Genomic DNA, 16,594 nt, shown 5'->3' with positions numbered 1-16,594 from the left:
AAAACACATCAGTGTCTGTGTTTCCATCTAACTCTGTACTGGAGGGCAGTTCAGTGACTTTGATCTGCAGCAGTGATGGAAATCCAGCAGTGTTCAACTACACCTGGTACAGAGAGAATGGAGGACAGCTGCAGACTGGATCTAATCTCACCTTCAATGTGACTGATCGTACACACACAGGGCGCTACTACTGTCAAGCCAGAAACAAACATGGCAACCATAACACATCAGTGTTTCTGGACATTCAGTGTGAGTATTAACTGTCTATTTTCTATTTCCCAGCATGAATAAATTATGCAGCTGTATTCTCTAAGTGATTTAAGTGCACGGTCTTAACGGGCGTGTCCAATTCCACTTTTGCTAATTTATCATTGCTCCAGGTGTGTGATAGAGCCCCAAGACAGGGGAACATAAGGGCTGTTTCTCAATATGCGTTTTTGTCTGTTCTTGTGGACTTGTGAAACGTCATCAGTCTAGAGCTGTAATCGGGCCTTAAAAGTTAGACCCGAAATGACCGAAGCCCGACAGAATGCAGCCCGAACCTAAAAGTACATTTAGATTGACAGCTTTTTAAAAGCCCAAACCCGTTTACAGCCCGACATTATTTAAATGTGCACACACACACAGCTTTTGTCAAGAATGAGTAATTTACACAGGTAGTTATCATAATTTATTCATGACTAAGTAGGCTTCACACCACTTGGAAGTTGAACTAAAGAAATAAAATAAGTCATCTGTAACATCGTAACATCTCATTCTAAATGGGCCTATACTATACACTATAAATAGGCCAACATGCCAATAAAAACAATTATTTCTTAACAAATCAAATTAAGATAATACATTCTGAATTAAGATTGGTATTTGGCAATAACGAAATTAAGATAAAGGCTCCGCGGGATTTGCTTCAGCACTTCTCTCCATTAATACCAAAATTAGTCTATATCCTCCGTCTTAATTATGTACTTACGACTCAATTAATATTTAGTTATACATTGAAAAACCTTTTCTCACCATGATTAAGCTACATGTTTTTGTTGAGGAAAATTATGAAATCCAATGTAAATGACTCCAGCGCGGTCCTGCGCTTACTGATAGTGCATCCAGCAGCGTTGAACTTGACCACTCATTTACCGCGCAAAGCCGGAGCGCAAGCCCGAGCCCGACCCGAGCCCGTGTAAAATGTTTCGGGTCCCGTCGGGATGTGCCGATCTTCAGCTCTACATCATTCGCGCCCATGTACCGTTCCAATTCAAAGTTCACACAAGCCAAGTTCACATAACATCCCCGGATGTGTTCTTGATCCACCCATTTTATAGAGGATGCATCAGGAGGTGACTTGTAAGGACTTATGACAGCCAAGTTTCCCAGAATGCATTTCGCGTCAACAGCAATGAAGCTTTAAACTTGTACAATATTTGAAATATTACTCTTTGTGTGTCATAAAATAGTTTTAAGAGCTGTTTAGTCGAGAATATTGATGAATAAACTTAAATCGTGGTCAGTTAGTAAAGATAGCACCTAGCTCAAAATTTCCTTTCCGGGGAATCAGCGGGTGGTCAGCAGCATGGACACAGTCGAGGGCAGCCTCATCTCGGCAAGTCCTTCTGAAATTTGCTGCTGTCTCAATGCAGATGCTCTGTCCTCCGGTGTCTGATGGTCAAACATAAAATATTCTCTTTGGTTATATCTAACTAGCTTTTTTGTGCCAGTGAACATGGCCATAAAACCTAAACTCCTTCTACGTTGTATATGACAAAATATAAATTCTGTTATAAGAAAACAATTCTATAAATTTGTTTACTTTTTTGCTGTAGTTTTATAGACAAAGTAACAGTACACAGATTTTTAACAACATGAGAGGGAGTGAATGAAATCAGAATTTTAATTTGTGGATTAATTGATCATTTAAATGTGACTGCTATTAAAGCCTGTAGTACTTCATATCTCTAAAATTCATTTTGAATGTGCCGACCATGTGATTATAAAATACTGTACATTTGCCTTGAGAATTAATGAGAGAGAATGCAGGACAGCTGAGTACAGGAGTCTGTCACTGTCAACAACCAACACAACCAACATGGTACCCAAAACACACCAGTGTTGCTAAACATTCAGTGTGATAATTTACAGTTTATTTTACTTGTAGTTCCCACTTCCCAGCATTCATTGTGGCATGACGTTTTGCAACGTTTTTTTTTTTTTTTTTTGGTGCTCTTGGTGAATTCAGATATTTTTGTTTTGCTAACCTCATTTATAATTAAGCATCAGACCTATAAAATCGTTTATGAAAAACCTAACATTCTTGAGTTTATCTAAAACGTAAAAAAATGAAAGTAAACAGATTTGGCTCGCTGAAGTTAAGGAAACATAAAATTTGTGTACATTAACATATAATGTGGGGGGATGGAGTCTGGGGTCTGAATTTCAAGGGAGAGCTGAGTTCTACTTCAAACAAAAATTTTTAAATGATAAATGGATCTTTTTTATAATAAATATCAAAATTTCACACTCTATTTTTTCATTAACCTGATTACAAATTTATTGTTCATTGTTAAAGATTGAGTCACTTAATTCTTAATTACATGACAGTATATTATTTTGTCCCGGTTTTTTACAATTTCAACTTTTTAGGATTAGATACATTTTAAATACATTTTCTCTATTTGTTTTTTCCTCAGATGCTCCTAAAAACACATCAGTGTCTGTGTTTCCATCTAACTCTGTACTGGAGGGCAGTTCAGTGACTTTGATCTGCAGCAGTGATGGAAATCCAGCAGTGTTCAACTACACCTGGTACAGAGAGAATGGAGGACAGCTGGAGGAGCTGCAGACTGGATATAATCTCACCTTCAATGTGACTGATCGTACACACACAGGACGCTACTACTGTCAAGCCGAAAACCGACATAGTACCCAAAACACATCAGTGTTGCTGGACATTCAGTGTGAGTATTAACTGTCTATTTTACTTGTGTTTCACCAACTAGAGCACAAAAACACAACAGCACAAAACAACATCACATGATGTGTTTATGTAAAGAACATGTACAGTATGTATTTATTATTTATGTCTATATTATACTTGTGTTTCAAAAGCAGAAGAACAAAACAGCAAAACTCAATATCACAATTGTTTAAGAGTATATCACTTTAAACTTGTTGATCATATCATTGTAAATTGCAGCACAAACTGTAGTGATGTCCTATTTTTTCCCTAGATGCTCCTTGTCATTTTTTTATGTTTACTTTTTAGGATTGGATTCATTTTAAATACATTTTCTTAATTTGTTTCTCCCTCAGATGCTCCTGAAAACACATCAGTGTCTGTGTTTCCATCTAACTCTGTACTGGAGGGCAGTTCAGTGACTTTGATCTGCAGCAGTGATGGAAATCCAGCAGTGTTCATCTACACCTGGTACAGAGAGAATGGAGGACAGCTGGAGGAGCTGCAGACTGGATCTAATCTCACCTTCAATGTGACTGATCGTACACACACAGGACGCTACTACTGTCAAGCCAAAAACCAACATGGTACCCAAAACACATCAGTGTTGCTGGACATTCATTGTGAGTATTAACTCTCTATTTTACTTGTGTTTCAACAGCAAAAGCAGAAGAACAAAACAGCACAACGCAATATCACAATAGTGTACGAGTATATCACTTTAAACTTGTTGATCATATCATTGTAAATTGCAGCACAAACTGTAGTGATGTCCTATTTTTTCCCTAAGATGCTCCTTGTCATTTTTTAAAATGTTTACTTTTTAGGATTGGATTCATTTTAAATACATTTTCTTAATTTGTTTCTCCCTCAGATGCTCCTGAAAACACATCAGTGTCTGTGTTTCCATCTAACTCTGTACTGGAGGGCAGTTCAGTGACTTTGATCTGCAGCAGTGATGGAAATCCAGCAGTGTTCAACTACACCTGGTACAGAGAGAATGAAGGACAACTGGAGGAGCTGCAGACTGGATATAATCTCATCTTCAATGTGACTAATCGTACACACACAGGACGCTACTACTGTCAAGCCAAAAACAAACATGGTGCCCAAAACACATCAGTGTTTCTGGACATTCAGTGTGAGTATTAACTCTCTATTTTATTTGTGTTTCAACAGCAAAAGCAGAAGAACAAAACAGCACAACGCAATATCATAGTGTACGAGTATACCACTTTAAACTTGTTGATCATATCATTGTAAATTACAGCACATAGGCCTACTGTAGTGATCTCGTATTTTTTCCCTTAGATGCTCTTTGTCATTTTTTTAAATGTTCACTTTTTAGGATTAGTTACATTTTAAATATATTTTTTCAACTGATTTTCCCTTCAGATGCTCCGGAAAACACATCAGTGTCTGTGTTTCCATCTAACTCTGTACTGGAGGGCAGTTCAGTGACTTTGATCTGCAGCAGTGATGGAAATCCAGCAGTGTTCAACTACACCTGGTACAGAGAGAATGGAGGACAGCTGGAGGAGCTGCAGACTGGATATAATCTCACCTTCAATGTGACTGATCGTACACACAAAGAACGCTACTACTGTCAAGCCAAAAACCAACATGGCACCCAAAATATATCAGTGTTGCTGGACATTCAGTGTGAGAATGAACTTTACTTGTGTTTTACCAACTAGAGCACAAAAACACAACAGCACAAAACAACATCACATGATGTATTTATTATTGATTTTCTTCTTCACTTTCTCTCAGACGCACCAAAAATCTCTCTCTTCAGCTGTAACAGAACTGATGTAACTGTGTGTTTGTGTGAGGCTCATGGGAATCCCTCTCCTAAAGTGAAGTGGTTTCTATCTGGACGTCCTGTCAGTAACACTACAAATACATCCATCATTGAGGAGCGATTGACCAGCGCAGACTTCATCAGGAGCTTCATTTCTCTCCATCAGTCACTTACACACACAGACACTCTGCAGTGTGTCATCATCAACACTCACAGCACTGCCAGTCATCAGATTCAACTGCTTCGATTTTCTCATGAGACACGCAAGTTCTCTGTTTCAACCTCTAGATAAATTAAACTTCTTTGATTTATTTTTAAAACTTTTGTAATGTTGTCTATCTGTTATTTTTTGTAGAGAGTGAAACGTTTTCTTGTTCCTCACTTCACACACTTTGTTGTGATATTACTCGAGTAACCCTGAAAACATGCATCTGCTAAACTCTTTTATTAAGATTGTGGAAGAAGTGTAACTAGCTTTGCTAAATGCCTTCAGTTTGAAATAACTATTTTTATTTTAATATCTTTCTCAGCTGGTTTCAGTCTTTTCTCTGTGCTGATTGGAGCTGCTATTGGAGCTTCAGTAATGATGATCTTGTGGGTCATTCAACATCTCTGTAAACGGTGAGCCCATGACACATGGTATAACAATACAGACACTTTATAAAAAACATCACAAGTGAAGAGAACATGACCAGAGGCCTGCTTTAAGTTTTTTTTTTAAGTTTAATGGGTTGTTACGAACCACAACCAAAATAACAGCTTGATAAATTAAATAAATTAAATGATGGGCATGGACCGAACACATGAATGAGTCACAGACGCTTGTTGCACTTTTCAAGACACCAAACGCCTTCATTTACCTCCAATAATGAAAGTGTAATTTAAACAATTAATAATTGACAAATATTATTTACAAATACAATCTAACAAAAAAATAATAAAAAAGAAATATCAGTAAACAGGTAGGGCCAGCTAAGATAACAAAGAACACCTGTCTACAGTTGCTTTCACCAGCAGTTCTTACCTGACTCCCAACAAAATAAAACAGATGAGTCTTCTGGTCCTCTATGTCCTTTGCTACTAACTAAACAAACAGTGAACTAATAATTAAATCCACTACCTGTTTGATTCAATTAAATAAGAAAAAAATCCAGACAATCAGTGAGAGGGGTGGGTGTAAAAAAAACGGGAAATGAGGATAGAGCACCATTTTCGCCATCAATGCTTTTTATCTGAAATCCCAGATGACTTCACTGCTTCAACTGCCACAACGCCACCTAGAAACAAATATAACAACTATAAATAAACAACCATATATACAGTGATGCCACAGTTACTTAGAAAAAGTAATCTGATTACTGATTACTGATTACTCCTTTAAAAAGTAACTAAGTTACTTTACAGATTACTTGATTTTAAAAGTAACTAAGTTAGATTACAAGTTACTTTGTTAGTTACATTCCAGTAGCTGTCAACTCCCCCACTGCCTCAACATTAAAAATGATAACTAGTTTTGCCAACAATCACTTTATAGTCTTTCTGACTTCACTTAACATAAATAGGGGAGAGCAGGGGCCATTTTCAGAAAAACTTAATTTTAAAAGCTAATGTTTTAGACTGAGATATATTTTTGCTGTGGTCAATAACTCACAAGTGTGGTCTATCAAAACCAGCTGGAATTTTGAACAAATGTAAAACGACTTCTGTTTAATTTCACTTTAAAAAAGAGTAGTGAATTGTTACTTTTGACCTTGACAGCAGGGACGAAAGTAACACACAGGTGGGTCAAAAGTAACACAACAAAACATGAAAGATTTTTGTTTTACACTTGTTTTTATTAAATATATATGAATATGACCTCTTTAACATGTAACTGCAAACTTATTTTGTCATTTATCTTTGTAAAAAATAATTAAATTACATTTTTATTTTAAATTTCAGTTTTATCAAATGTTTCAAAAGCAACCAACAGTACAAACTTAAATTGCTGAGACTAAAAAAATTTCAATAGTTTGAACACTATGAAAATGAAATTAAATCAAATTAGAATAATATCAATTTTTTAACATATTATACACAGTATAGCAGCGGGACAAAACTAACAAGTGTGACTTTTGACCCGACAGGATCTACTCACAAAATACTTTTATTTTGAAAAACTGAGAAGTCTTCAGGATGTTATATACTAAATAGCTTGTAGATTTATCAGTATTGTAACACATGAAATGAGAAACACAACGCGTTGTAAGAAAAAAAGAACGCTTTTGGAATGTACTTATCATGGTTGAAAACACAGTTCTGGATCTACACGTGGAAATCGGTGAGTAAATAACGCGATATTTGTCAACTCTTTCAGAGGTTATGTGCTATATGCTGTCATAGTGAGATGCAGATGTTATCAGGACTCGGAGAAAATCGCTTTGTTACTTTTGTTCTTCAACTCTCCCACACTTACTGGTTTTGCACTGAAGTCCAGCTTTTGTTGTTCGGGTAGTGGATGCTGCTCACTGCTTTGAGTTTGCACCACCGGGTGGGACTTGCTCTTAGTTTGACTGTCTGTGCCGCGACTCCAAATGTGTGTTTTTTTTTTAATTGACGTAGTGTTTTTGTAGCTGCATCTCTCTTCTCTCTCCATTGTAGGCTACGTTGTTTACGTTTGTGTCGCTTACACGTGACCTGAATTGTCCTCGTGCTGAAAACGTGACTTGTCGCACACCTACTTCCCGAGACGCAAGAAGAAATATACAAGAAAATATATATTTTACTAAGGAAATTTTCAAAAATAGTAACGCACAGTGACTTGGATAAGTAACTTTAATCTGATTACTGGTTTGGAAATATTAACGCGTTAGATTACTCGTTACTAAAAAAAGTGGTCAGATTAGAGTAACGCGTTACTAAGTAACGCGTTACCGGCATCACTGCATATATATAACCCATTCTCACTCCCCAAGGGGTCAAAATCTGAAGCATGTTCAAACACCTTTAGCGTCAGTATGAAGACGCGAAGGGTGCCCCTATGCGTCACTATATCGACGAAATGGGAACTCCGTTGCTTTCATGCTAATCCCTCAGCGTCGGATATAGACGAAATGGAATCCCGGAAGGTGATGCCGTCGCGTTGTGCGGCGATCGGCAGGATCGTGCCGCTTCTGGACGGTAACTACTCAATTTTTGTTCCAAATTTTTTACCATTGTCGCTTGGGGATGGGGTTAGAACGACTTTCTGTTACATTAAATTACATCCTAACCCAAACCCAACTCTAACCCTAACCCCAAGCGACAAAAATTGGAAAAAAATTGAGTAGTTAACGTCCAGAAGCGGCATGATCCTGCCGATTGTCGCATAACGTGACGGCATCACCTTCCGGGATTCCCTTTCGTCTATATCCGACGCTGAGGGATTAGCATGAAAGCAACGGAGTTCCCATTTCGTCTATATAGTGACGCATAGGGGCACCCTTCGCGTCTTCATACTGACGCTGAAGGCGTTTGAACATGCTTCAGATTTTGACGCCTTGGGAGTGAGAATGTGTTGATATATAACATGGGTCTCATCAAACAAAGTTTTTTGCTATAAAAATGTAGCTCCAAATTTCCTCTCCTATACAAACTATTACAAAGCTGGTTTTGTCAACAGTAATGGAACAGAAAACCTGCATAATCTATTTTAAAGAATATAAAATATTTGTATAAACATATGTTTCTGTCCTAAAATAGTTTTAAGAGTTGTTTAGGCGAGAATACAGATTTATAAACTTTAAAAACTGTGGTCAGTTAGTAAAGATAACGTCTACTTAAAAATGTAATCTCTGCCTCATTTGTACACATTCATAAACAGACCTTTTATTGAAGCAAAGTTTCAAAAATAGTTTGTTCTAAAATTGTTGGATTTCGGATGTCAGTAACCCAAAAATTTACAAAAATATTGCATATTATTTCTTGTTCATTGTTCAGTAACTTTGCTTATCCACTTATTTTGACATAATGATGAGAAAGTACGAAAGATATTATTATTAAAGTTAATAGTAAAATATTCTTCTATAAAAACAACAGATCCTTAAAGTCAAGACGAGAAGATACCACTGGACTTATTCTGACTGACAGGGTGAGTTTAACAATAACAATTTTACTTAAAAAACATCTGTGTTGGAAAACTTGCAACTTTTTCACACACACTTAATCCAACATTTAATACAGAATAATGTATCTGTTATATATCATTGATTCTACACTGATGTTCATCCATTATGTTGTTTCAAAGGAGAACGAAGAACCTGTTTATGGCAATAAAACCGATGAAGAAACTTCAATGAATTGCCAAGAATCCCTTCATTATTCCTTCATTGACTTCACAAACACCCAAATAGAGTCAGAAGAGATCAGGGGCATCTCCTCACTTACTGCTGATTATGCTGTTCTCCGACATTATTCAGGACAAGAAGAAGAAAAGAGCTCTGTGGGAAGCGTTGAACCTCTGACCAACAGCAACATCTCAACAGTTGAGATAACATACAGTAAACCAGGAGATCTACAATTTAACATCAGTACAGACACTGAGCAAGATCAGTCAAAGAAAACAGATTTGCAGTCAGATGAAGATATTTATGCTGAAGTAAAACGCTGCCACCTAAAGAACTAAACGGTCACTTTCTAATATTTGAAATTTTGTGCCATAACATTTTAAATTTTAAACAGTCATTCCAAAGATTTAAAAAAAATAATTGTGATTATTCTGCAATTAACATGATTTTATGTTTTTCCTTTACATGTATTTTTGTGTGTGTATAATATTTTTCATAGTTGCATTTAATTATTTTCTTTAATCTATGATTTTAGGGATCCTCAAACATGTTAAAATAAAAATCATAAACTTTTGTTAGGTTTGAAAATATATCTAGAAGAATATGCTGATGTGAACATTAATACACCCTTGGGTAAAACAACAATAGCAATATTCAATGAAAACTTTGCAATGTTTATTCATTGTTAACCTTGCTTGTTTTGAGTTATTTTATTTAATTTTTAATTGTTGTTTTGTGTGCTCTGTGATTGTGTGTGTTCATAATATAAATATAAAATTGAAGTTAACATGTTTATTTCCTCATTATTTTAACTTTAACAATGGGACCAGTAGAGGGCAGCTTTATGCATTCAGTGAGTTGTTTGCTTCCTTGATGTCACCAAAGTCAGAGGGAAAAAGTAGGCCTATAATAAATGTTTTCAAAATGAAGATTACAACAACTAGACTCATCAAATTAACTATCATGTTAATGTTAATACATGTAGTTTGGAATGTGGATAACTCACATGCATGTAATGTACAATTATTAGTTTGGGATTTTATTATTGTACTATTATTCAGTTTATTTTATGCACATATGCCCGAGGAAGCGGAAGACTGATTGTTATGAGCAAAAATATATAATTCAATTATTAAACAAGTAAAGTAATAGATGAATGTTCATTTTGTAAGGGGTAATGTGTAGGACAAGCTGCATTTTAGATGAATTGAAATAGCAGGCCTTCCTGTTTCTTAAGCCGGGAACACACTCAGTGGCGTAGCAAGTAAGTCCTGGGCCCATATGCAAAAAAAATGTACGGGCCCCCTTAAGCCAAACCCCCCCCCACACACACACCTTGCCCGTTGGCACTGTTAACTGTGGCGCGCAGATCTGTTAACAACATATACTTTTAACAAGGTAGTCAAATATTTTGACTTTACATTTTTACTTTAAAGGGTAGATCTAAATAAAGAAAAACTAAATGTTTTTGGTAGTTTTTGACTCGTGACTAACTTCTCCGCCTTCTCTTTTCTCTTTGAGGCCCCACTTTTATGTTTATATTTGTCCATCCTTAATGTTCATGTAGATAGCCGCTATAGTAACCTCTCACACTGTGTTTTCTTTTCTTTTTTTTGGTGCGGCGATGCGTCATGTAAAAAAATGATGGCGTAGTAGTCTACGGCACCCGCGGAGTGCAAAAAAAGAATAAACGCAAACAAGAAATGACGGAGAAATTAGACATTACGGAGAAATAAGAAATCACTGCACATGATATGCATACAAAAATATATTTATTGCTGCCACAAATTAAAATTAAATTGAAAAAAAAATGTTATTAAAAGCTGGGGCGGCCGGATCCCCTATTGGCCCGGGCCCATTTGCACTAGTTGTGCAGTTGTACTGTAGTTCTCTTTCGGTCGGTCACTACCACGTCACATAGTGACCGACAAATTGGAAACACGTTTCCGTGGGACCAATCAACTTAAAGAAACTTGTAAAATACCAATGAACTTGGCATGCAGGTATTTGCATCTGCTGGCGCCGCACTACTTGCGAGTATAAAATGAGCAGCAGGTGCAATACCAAATCAGCTTTTTCTGCTTCGAAAGCCGGCAGATTAACGACTATTCAGAAGCTTTCCTTACCTGCTTAGAAGTACGCAGCTTGCTCGAGATGGTTGGAGTACAGCACCACAGCGAAAGCTTGCAGATTTCCACTTTATTTTTCTTAGTTTTGAACGTGACTCTTAGCACCCTGATCCACAGCCAGAAGAGGTGCCGATGGATACGGTGGAGTCGTGTTCTACGACGTCCCGGGCATCTGTCTGTCCTCCTGAGGAAGACTCTGTCTGTTATCTATTTCTGAGGCCGATTTGGATCCATTCCCACTTTCGAGCTGGGTAGCGCAGCTTGAGTTTGACTTGGAGATGACGGCCACGTTTAAAGTACTGAGGCAGAAAAGCATTTTTTAATGCATCCATCCAAGTGGCCACGCCCTTAATTATGCAGAACTCTTAGGGTTAATATAATTTAAACAGATCCGTTACAAAAAAATTCACGTCCTCACAGTTGTCATGAATGGCAAAATTAGCTATATAGACCAAAAACAGTTTTTGTACCAGACTGTAAACATATTATTTCTACTGTAAAGTTGGGCATTTTTTAACATGGGAGTCTATGGGAATTTACTTCCTTTTGGAGCCAGCCTCAAGCGGCCAGTCGATGAATTGCAGTATGTCACCTCTGTATGGCTTCATCAGAGAGATCAGAAGGTTGCCCCTCGACTAAACCCCTGGTCAGAGCCTGACTCCACTCACTGGCAATATTTGAAAAATGCAAGAAAAGCGGGCAGATCCCAACGGAGATACAGTAGAGGGAATTAAAGAACTAAGCTCGTACCAAATGTGTGGTGAGATCGTAACAAGGGCGTGGTGAGCTTGAACCTGGTTACATAGGATCATACCACTTTCATCACGTAGTACCGCAACATCCAACAGGAAAATTCAACTGCAGTAGCCACCGTTCAACCTGAAGAGGGCAGACGTTTTTACACCGTATATTGTAGCATTAAAACACTTTATACCCAAATGACAAAAAGTTACTCAAATCAATGAACAGCACTAATAAGGCCTCATTCTTACAGATCATTAACAAAAAAAAAATGGTTTAGGGCTTAGTTACTCGGCCACAAGGCCACTTGTGATAAACTTGACTCGGCATGTTGCCATCTATTTTACCACATGTGTCATACCACCTGTATGTTATTAAATACAAGGCAGATTTATATAATAGACATATTAAATGAAATACATAGTTAAGAATTGTGACGTTTCCAAAATTTGTCATGAATACAGTTTTTGCTGTAATGAGAAAAAAAATGTTAATGCAAAGTTAGTTTACAAGGTTTTCTGGAAACCACATTTGCCAGTTTCGTATCGTAAAACTATAGACTATTTAGCAGCATAGTAATGTTTTAAATTGTAATTTTAACTGCATCAGGGACGGACTGGGGCTAAAAAACAGCCCTGGACTTTCTCCCAAATAGGCCCATCATCCGGCCATTCACCCCTAGCCGTGCGCAACAGACACAAGGATGTCCTGATACTATGCCACAATACTGTCAGACTATCAGACAAGGTTATTTCATATTTTGTCAATGTCATATTACTCTTTGATGTATAATAAGGCTTTGAAATAATGAAAATGGGTAGTGATGGCGCAGTGGATAAGACACACGCCTTTAGTGTAAGAGACCCGGGTTCAAATCCACTGTGATACACCATGGTGTCCCTGAGCAAGATACTTAACTCCTAGTTGCTCCAGAGGTGGGCGACCTCTGACATATATAGCAATTGTAAGTCACTTTGAATAAAAGCATCAGCTAAGTGAATAAATAAATAAAAATGGCTAGGCCCTATTAATTTTTTTCTGTAAAGTTTCACAAACAACCACCAGGTCTTTGCTAATTCCACAATGCTAAACAAATATATGAAAGACAAGGAAAAACTGCACTCTGATGGAAGACAGACAGAAACTGCAAGCTAGGATTTTTTTGGTTAAACTAATATTTGGTTAATTATTTAGCCCCCTTTCTTGTATGTTAGCACGTTTAGAATGGTAGCAATGCATGCCTGATATTTTCCCATTTAATTCAATACCTTAGTCTTCATTCTAGCAGAAAATGTGAGCTCACTACAACTTCTCATATACATCAAAGTCAATGAAAGAAATGAAAACCAATGTGATGAATGTCCACCTACAGACTGTTTTTAAGGTTGGATTTTTTTTTTTTTTTTTTTTTTGCTTTGGTGTGTGTGTGTGTGATTTTGGTAAGATGACAGTTGTAGTTTACAGTTTGACAAAAGCACAATGTTTTGTTTTGTTTTATTGCTACTGTACACAAATATAAGCAAACACTTTGCAGTTTGAATGATGTCTCATTTGAACAAAATGACGGGAGTATGTATTGTTTTTACGTTTCCACTCTTCAATCGCGCCCGCACACACACGCACACACACACACACACACACAATCACATAATGTCTCTCTCTAACAGTAGTTGCCCATTACGTTCTTTTTGACGCAAGTTTTATTATTTTATTTTTTTATCGTGCATATGAAGAGTTTGGTTCCAAAACGCAATAAATCCATTTTGACAAATTTCGGTAAAAACGTGTTTTCTATACCAAGAAAGTGACAAGATGAAAACCACTATTTTCTGTTACAAACTTTCACATAGCATCTTTAGGTTATAAAAACATAAAAAATTCAAATCCATAACTTGATTTTCAAAGATTTATTATAAAAACTAATTCTTTTTTCCACAAAATGCAATAAATCCATGACAGTTTTTTATTTCAAAATGCTATAAATCTATTAAATCAATGTATACATGTGCATTCATCTTTACCATTTTATATTTATTTAGTTGACTAGTGGTATACAATGATTAAAAAATAAACATTAATGGCATTAACCAAAACACTTACTTTGTTATATGAAGAACACAATGTTTTAGCATGAGAAGCTTGATGCTGTCTGGAGAACAAGCAACCGAGTGCCTCTCGCGGAAATTATTAGATGTTGATGGCTTACGTTTCTTTCCCGTCACAGAAAACCATCACAGGTTTGGCAATGCTATTAAAGTATTATTTTGTTTTGTTTGTTGATCACGAAGTACAAAGTAGATGAGGAAAACTAGGACTCCGTGTACTCAGCGAGCCGCCATTGTTTGTTTACATTGCGTGAATGGTCCGCTGTAATATCAGAAATGGATTTATTGCGTTCTGTAAAAAAGGAGAAGTGGCGTTTGTCGCATTTTGGGAAAAAATGGAGAAAAGATGACAGAATATCACGGCGGGTATTGGATTTTGCGTAAAATTAATTATTTACTTTTAACTACTGACCTGATATAATACTGATTTTGGCAGTAACTCATTTTTTTCAAAAATGGCGTTTATCGCGTTTTGGAACCAAACTCTTCATATTATATTATAATGTCACGTGTCCTGCTACTACTAGCACTTGTCTTGCTGATGTGAAGTTAAATCTGTCTGTCCCTCATCATGACCAGGCTGTGGATGCTCAGGCTCGCGAATTCAGGCTTGCAAATTCCGGGAATCCATGGACCAATCATGGCTAGTAGGCCGACTCTTTTTTTTTTACACGTAGCAGCATATAAGTGATCGTATTAGTGGCCCTGCTGTTGGATGTGTCTATTGCGTTATTAGACTTTTTTGCAGACGGCCGGGCGAAGGCCATCTGTTGAACGGCAGTTCTGGACTTTTCCAGAACGCACAGATTGCCAATCCGTCCCTGAACGGCATGATGTATTTTTATTGTTCATTGAAGCCTTCTTAATTACACAGTTTATGCTTAGACTCTAATTCTCTAATTATGTTTTTACACTTGAGTCCTCTCTAAGGGCGTTTTCACACTGCCAATTTAGTGCGAAACTGGGCACGGTTTACATGAAAATCTTGTAATGTGAAAGCTGTCATTTATGAATGTGAAAGTACATCAGGGCCGTGCACAGGGGGGTGGCCCGGTGGCTAGAGCAACTGCCCTTCTGCCCTAATCAGCTGAGGTGCCCCTCTCGCCAACCCCAGTCAAAGTGTTCTGTTACCGCTCGTCTAAAGATCCACTGTTTCTGGTAATCCACTCCGTGATTTCCCGCCCGCCCCGCAGCATCTCTCACATTTTGTGTCCACTATTTGAAGGGCGGAGACGACAGTTTGTTGTATTAACAGGTAGATTCATTACATTACCTCAGATGTTAAGCTGCTCAATTAGTAATTTGGTAGTTTGAAGCCGAGAGAGGTCGTGTTCTATATTTATTTTTGCTTGCTTGTGTTCTAGTGATCACTACTTAATTTTCTCGTTATCTCGAGAAAACAGCAGCTTTGTTTTCTCGTGATCTCGACATGACACAAGTTGTATTCTTGTGATGTGATTAAAGCATACGTGTACTCAATAGAACATAATTTTTAGACAGCAAAAGCATATTTAGCAAATTAGCATGGATGAACAAATGAGATTTTACTTAGATCAGGGATTCGCTCAAGAAGATTTGCCAATAATTGACCATTTGATAGCGCGGTGAATTTAGGGACCGTCTTTAAAGTACTCCATATACGTTTCTACTTTAAACAGCATTAAAATGGAATAACTTAAAGTCAACGAACAGTCACTAAACCAACTGGAAAGTGTTCGTGGTTGTCAACTATAATGCACACTTTTTTAGATGTTTTATATTTATTCAAATAAACTGTTAAATACTATTGAAGATAGAAAACGTGTACAGTGCACTTTACAGGTCCCTAAATTCACGAACAATTAGCTACGTGTGGTAACGGCGAAGACTTATGCATCAGCAGTCCACTTCAAAATAAATGAAATATTATGGACAGGAAATTACATTATGGCATTTGGATTATTATGTCTGGATAGTGAGAAAACAAGCAGCAAAAATAAAAATATGGATGACCTCTCTCGGCTTTCCTATGTTTTTGTATTTCTGTGGATGATTTGCTCTTTGTCTTCTTAAAGTGCTAACAACTTAACAAACATTTTTAGAATTACAGTGATTGTCTAATGAGTAATGTACCCGATGAGATCTAATATAAATAACACCAAATTTGCTGTTGTTGGCACACCTTGTTGACAAAAAATAAAAAACAATGTTTTTAGAAAAAAGACAGGCTGCAAAAGCTGTTCAAAATTGCAAACATGGATTCAAAGCTTCAGCATGTAAATCATATAGAATATTAAGAAGTTTTGTCACACTCTAAATCTTGTTATAAAGTCTATTTTCCATTATAATCACTTATATTATTTGATACTCATCTATAACACATCATATTGTTAAAACTATATAAATTGTGCCCCCCGTGCCCCCTTTTTGGTTTGGGCCACTGCCCCTCAAAATGTCTGTGCACGGCCCTGAAGTACATCAGACTCGGGCAAGAGGGTGTGGTAGCAGCACTTGCATTCTCAGACTTTCACTCTCAGACACATGCGTTTCCTGGCAGTGACGTCACTTGCAGTCACGACCTGCAT

At 37.0% G+C, this 16,594-nt stretch overlaps 2 protein-coding genes across 2 annotated transcripts in view; both read left to right on the top strand.

Annotated features, from left to right (window-relative positions):
* LOC129432401 (sialic acid-binding Ig-like lectin 14) overlaps nucleotides 1–10,329 on the top strand; it is a 92,374-nt gene extending 82,045 nt beyond the window's left edge. Inside the window, exons 6-8 of the mRNA XM_073873606.1 lie at nucleotides 5,282–5,372; nucleotides 8,808–8,859; nucleotides 9,016–10,329. Of these exons, the coding sequence (XP_073729707.1) occupies nucleotides 5,282–5,372; nucleotides 8,808–8,859; nucleotides 9,016–9,393 (521 nt within the window). The 3' untranslated portion in view covers nucleotides 9,394–10,329. The remainder of the gene's footprint in view (nucleotides 1–5,281; nucleotides 5,373–8,807; nucleotides 8,860–9,015) is intronic.
* On the top strand, nucleotides 76–5,265 carry LOC129432097 (B-cell receptor CD22). Its single transcript, XM_073870063.1, has 6 exons — nucleotides 76–106; nucleotides 2,682–2,948; nucleotides 3,304–3,570; nucleotides 3,822–4,088; nucleotides 4,343–4,609; nucleotides 4,721–5,265. The coding sequence occupies exons 1-6, from the start codon at nucleotides 76–78 to the stop codon at nucleotides 5,041–5,043; spliced, it is 1,422 nt and encodes a 473-aa protein (XP_073726164.1). The 3' UTR covers nucleotides 5,044–5,265.
* Nucleotides 10,330–16,594: the final 6,265 nt, after the last annotated feature.

This window comes from Misgurnus anguillicaudatus, chromosome 1 (genome assembly GCF_027580225.2).
Source record: "Misgurnus anguillicaudatus chromosome 1, ASM2758022v2, whole genome shotgun sequence".
In the NCBI taxonomy this organism is placed as follows: domain Eukaryota; kingdom Metazoa; phylum Chordata; class Actinopteri; order Cypriniformes; family Cobitidae; genus Misgurnus; species Misgurnus anguillicaudatus.
This window is presented reverse-complemented; position numbering and strand designations above follow the sequence as displayed.

Excerpts from the sequence above, each read along its gene's own strand:
- LOC129432097 (XM_073870063.1), top strand. The coding sequence starts at position 76 with ATGGAAATCCAGCAGTGTTCAACTACACCTG. Across the intron at positions 3,571-3,821 it reads AGTGTTGCTGGACATTCATT|ATGCTCCTGAAAACACATCA; the intron begins GTGAGTATTAAC and ends TTTCTCCCTCAG. Across the intron at positions 4,089-4,342 it reads AGTGTTTCTGGACATTCAGT|ATGCTCCGGAAAACACATCA; the intron begins GTGAGTATTAAC and ends TTTTCCCTTCAG.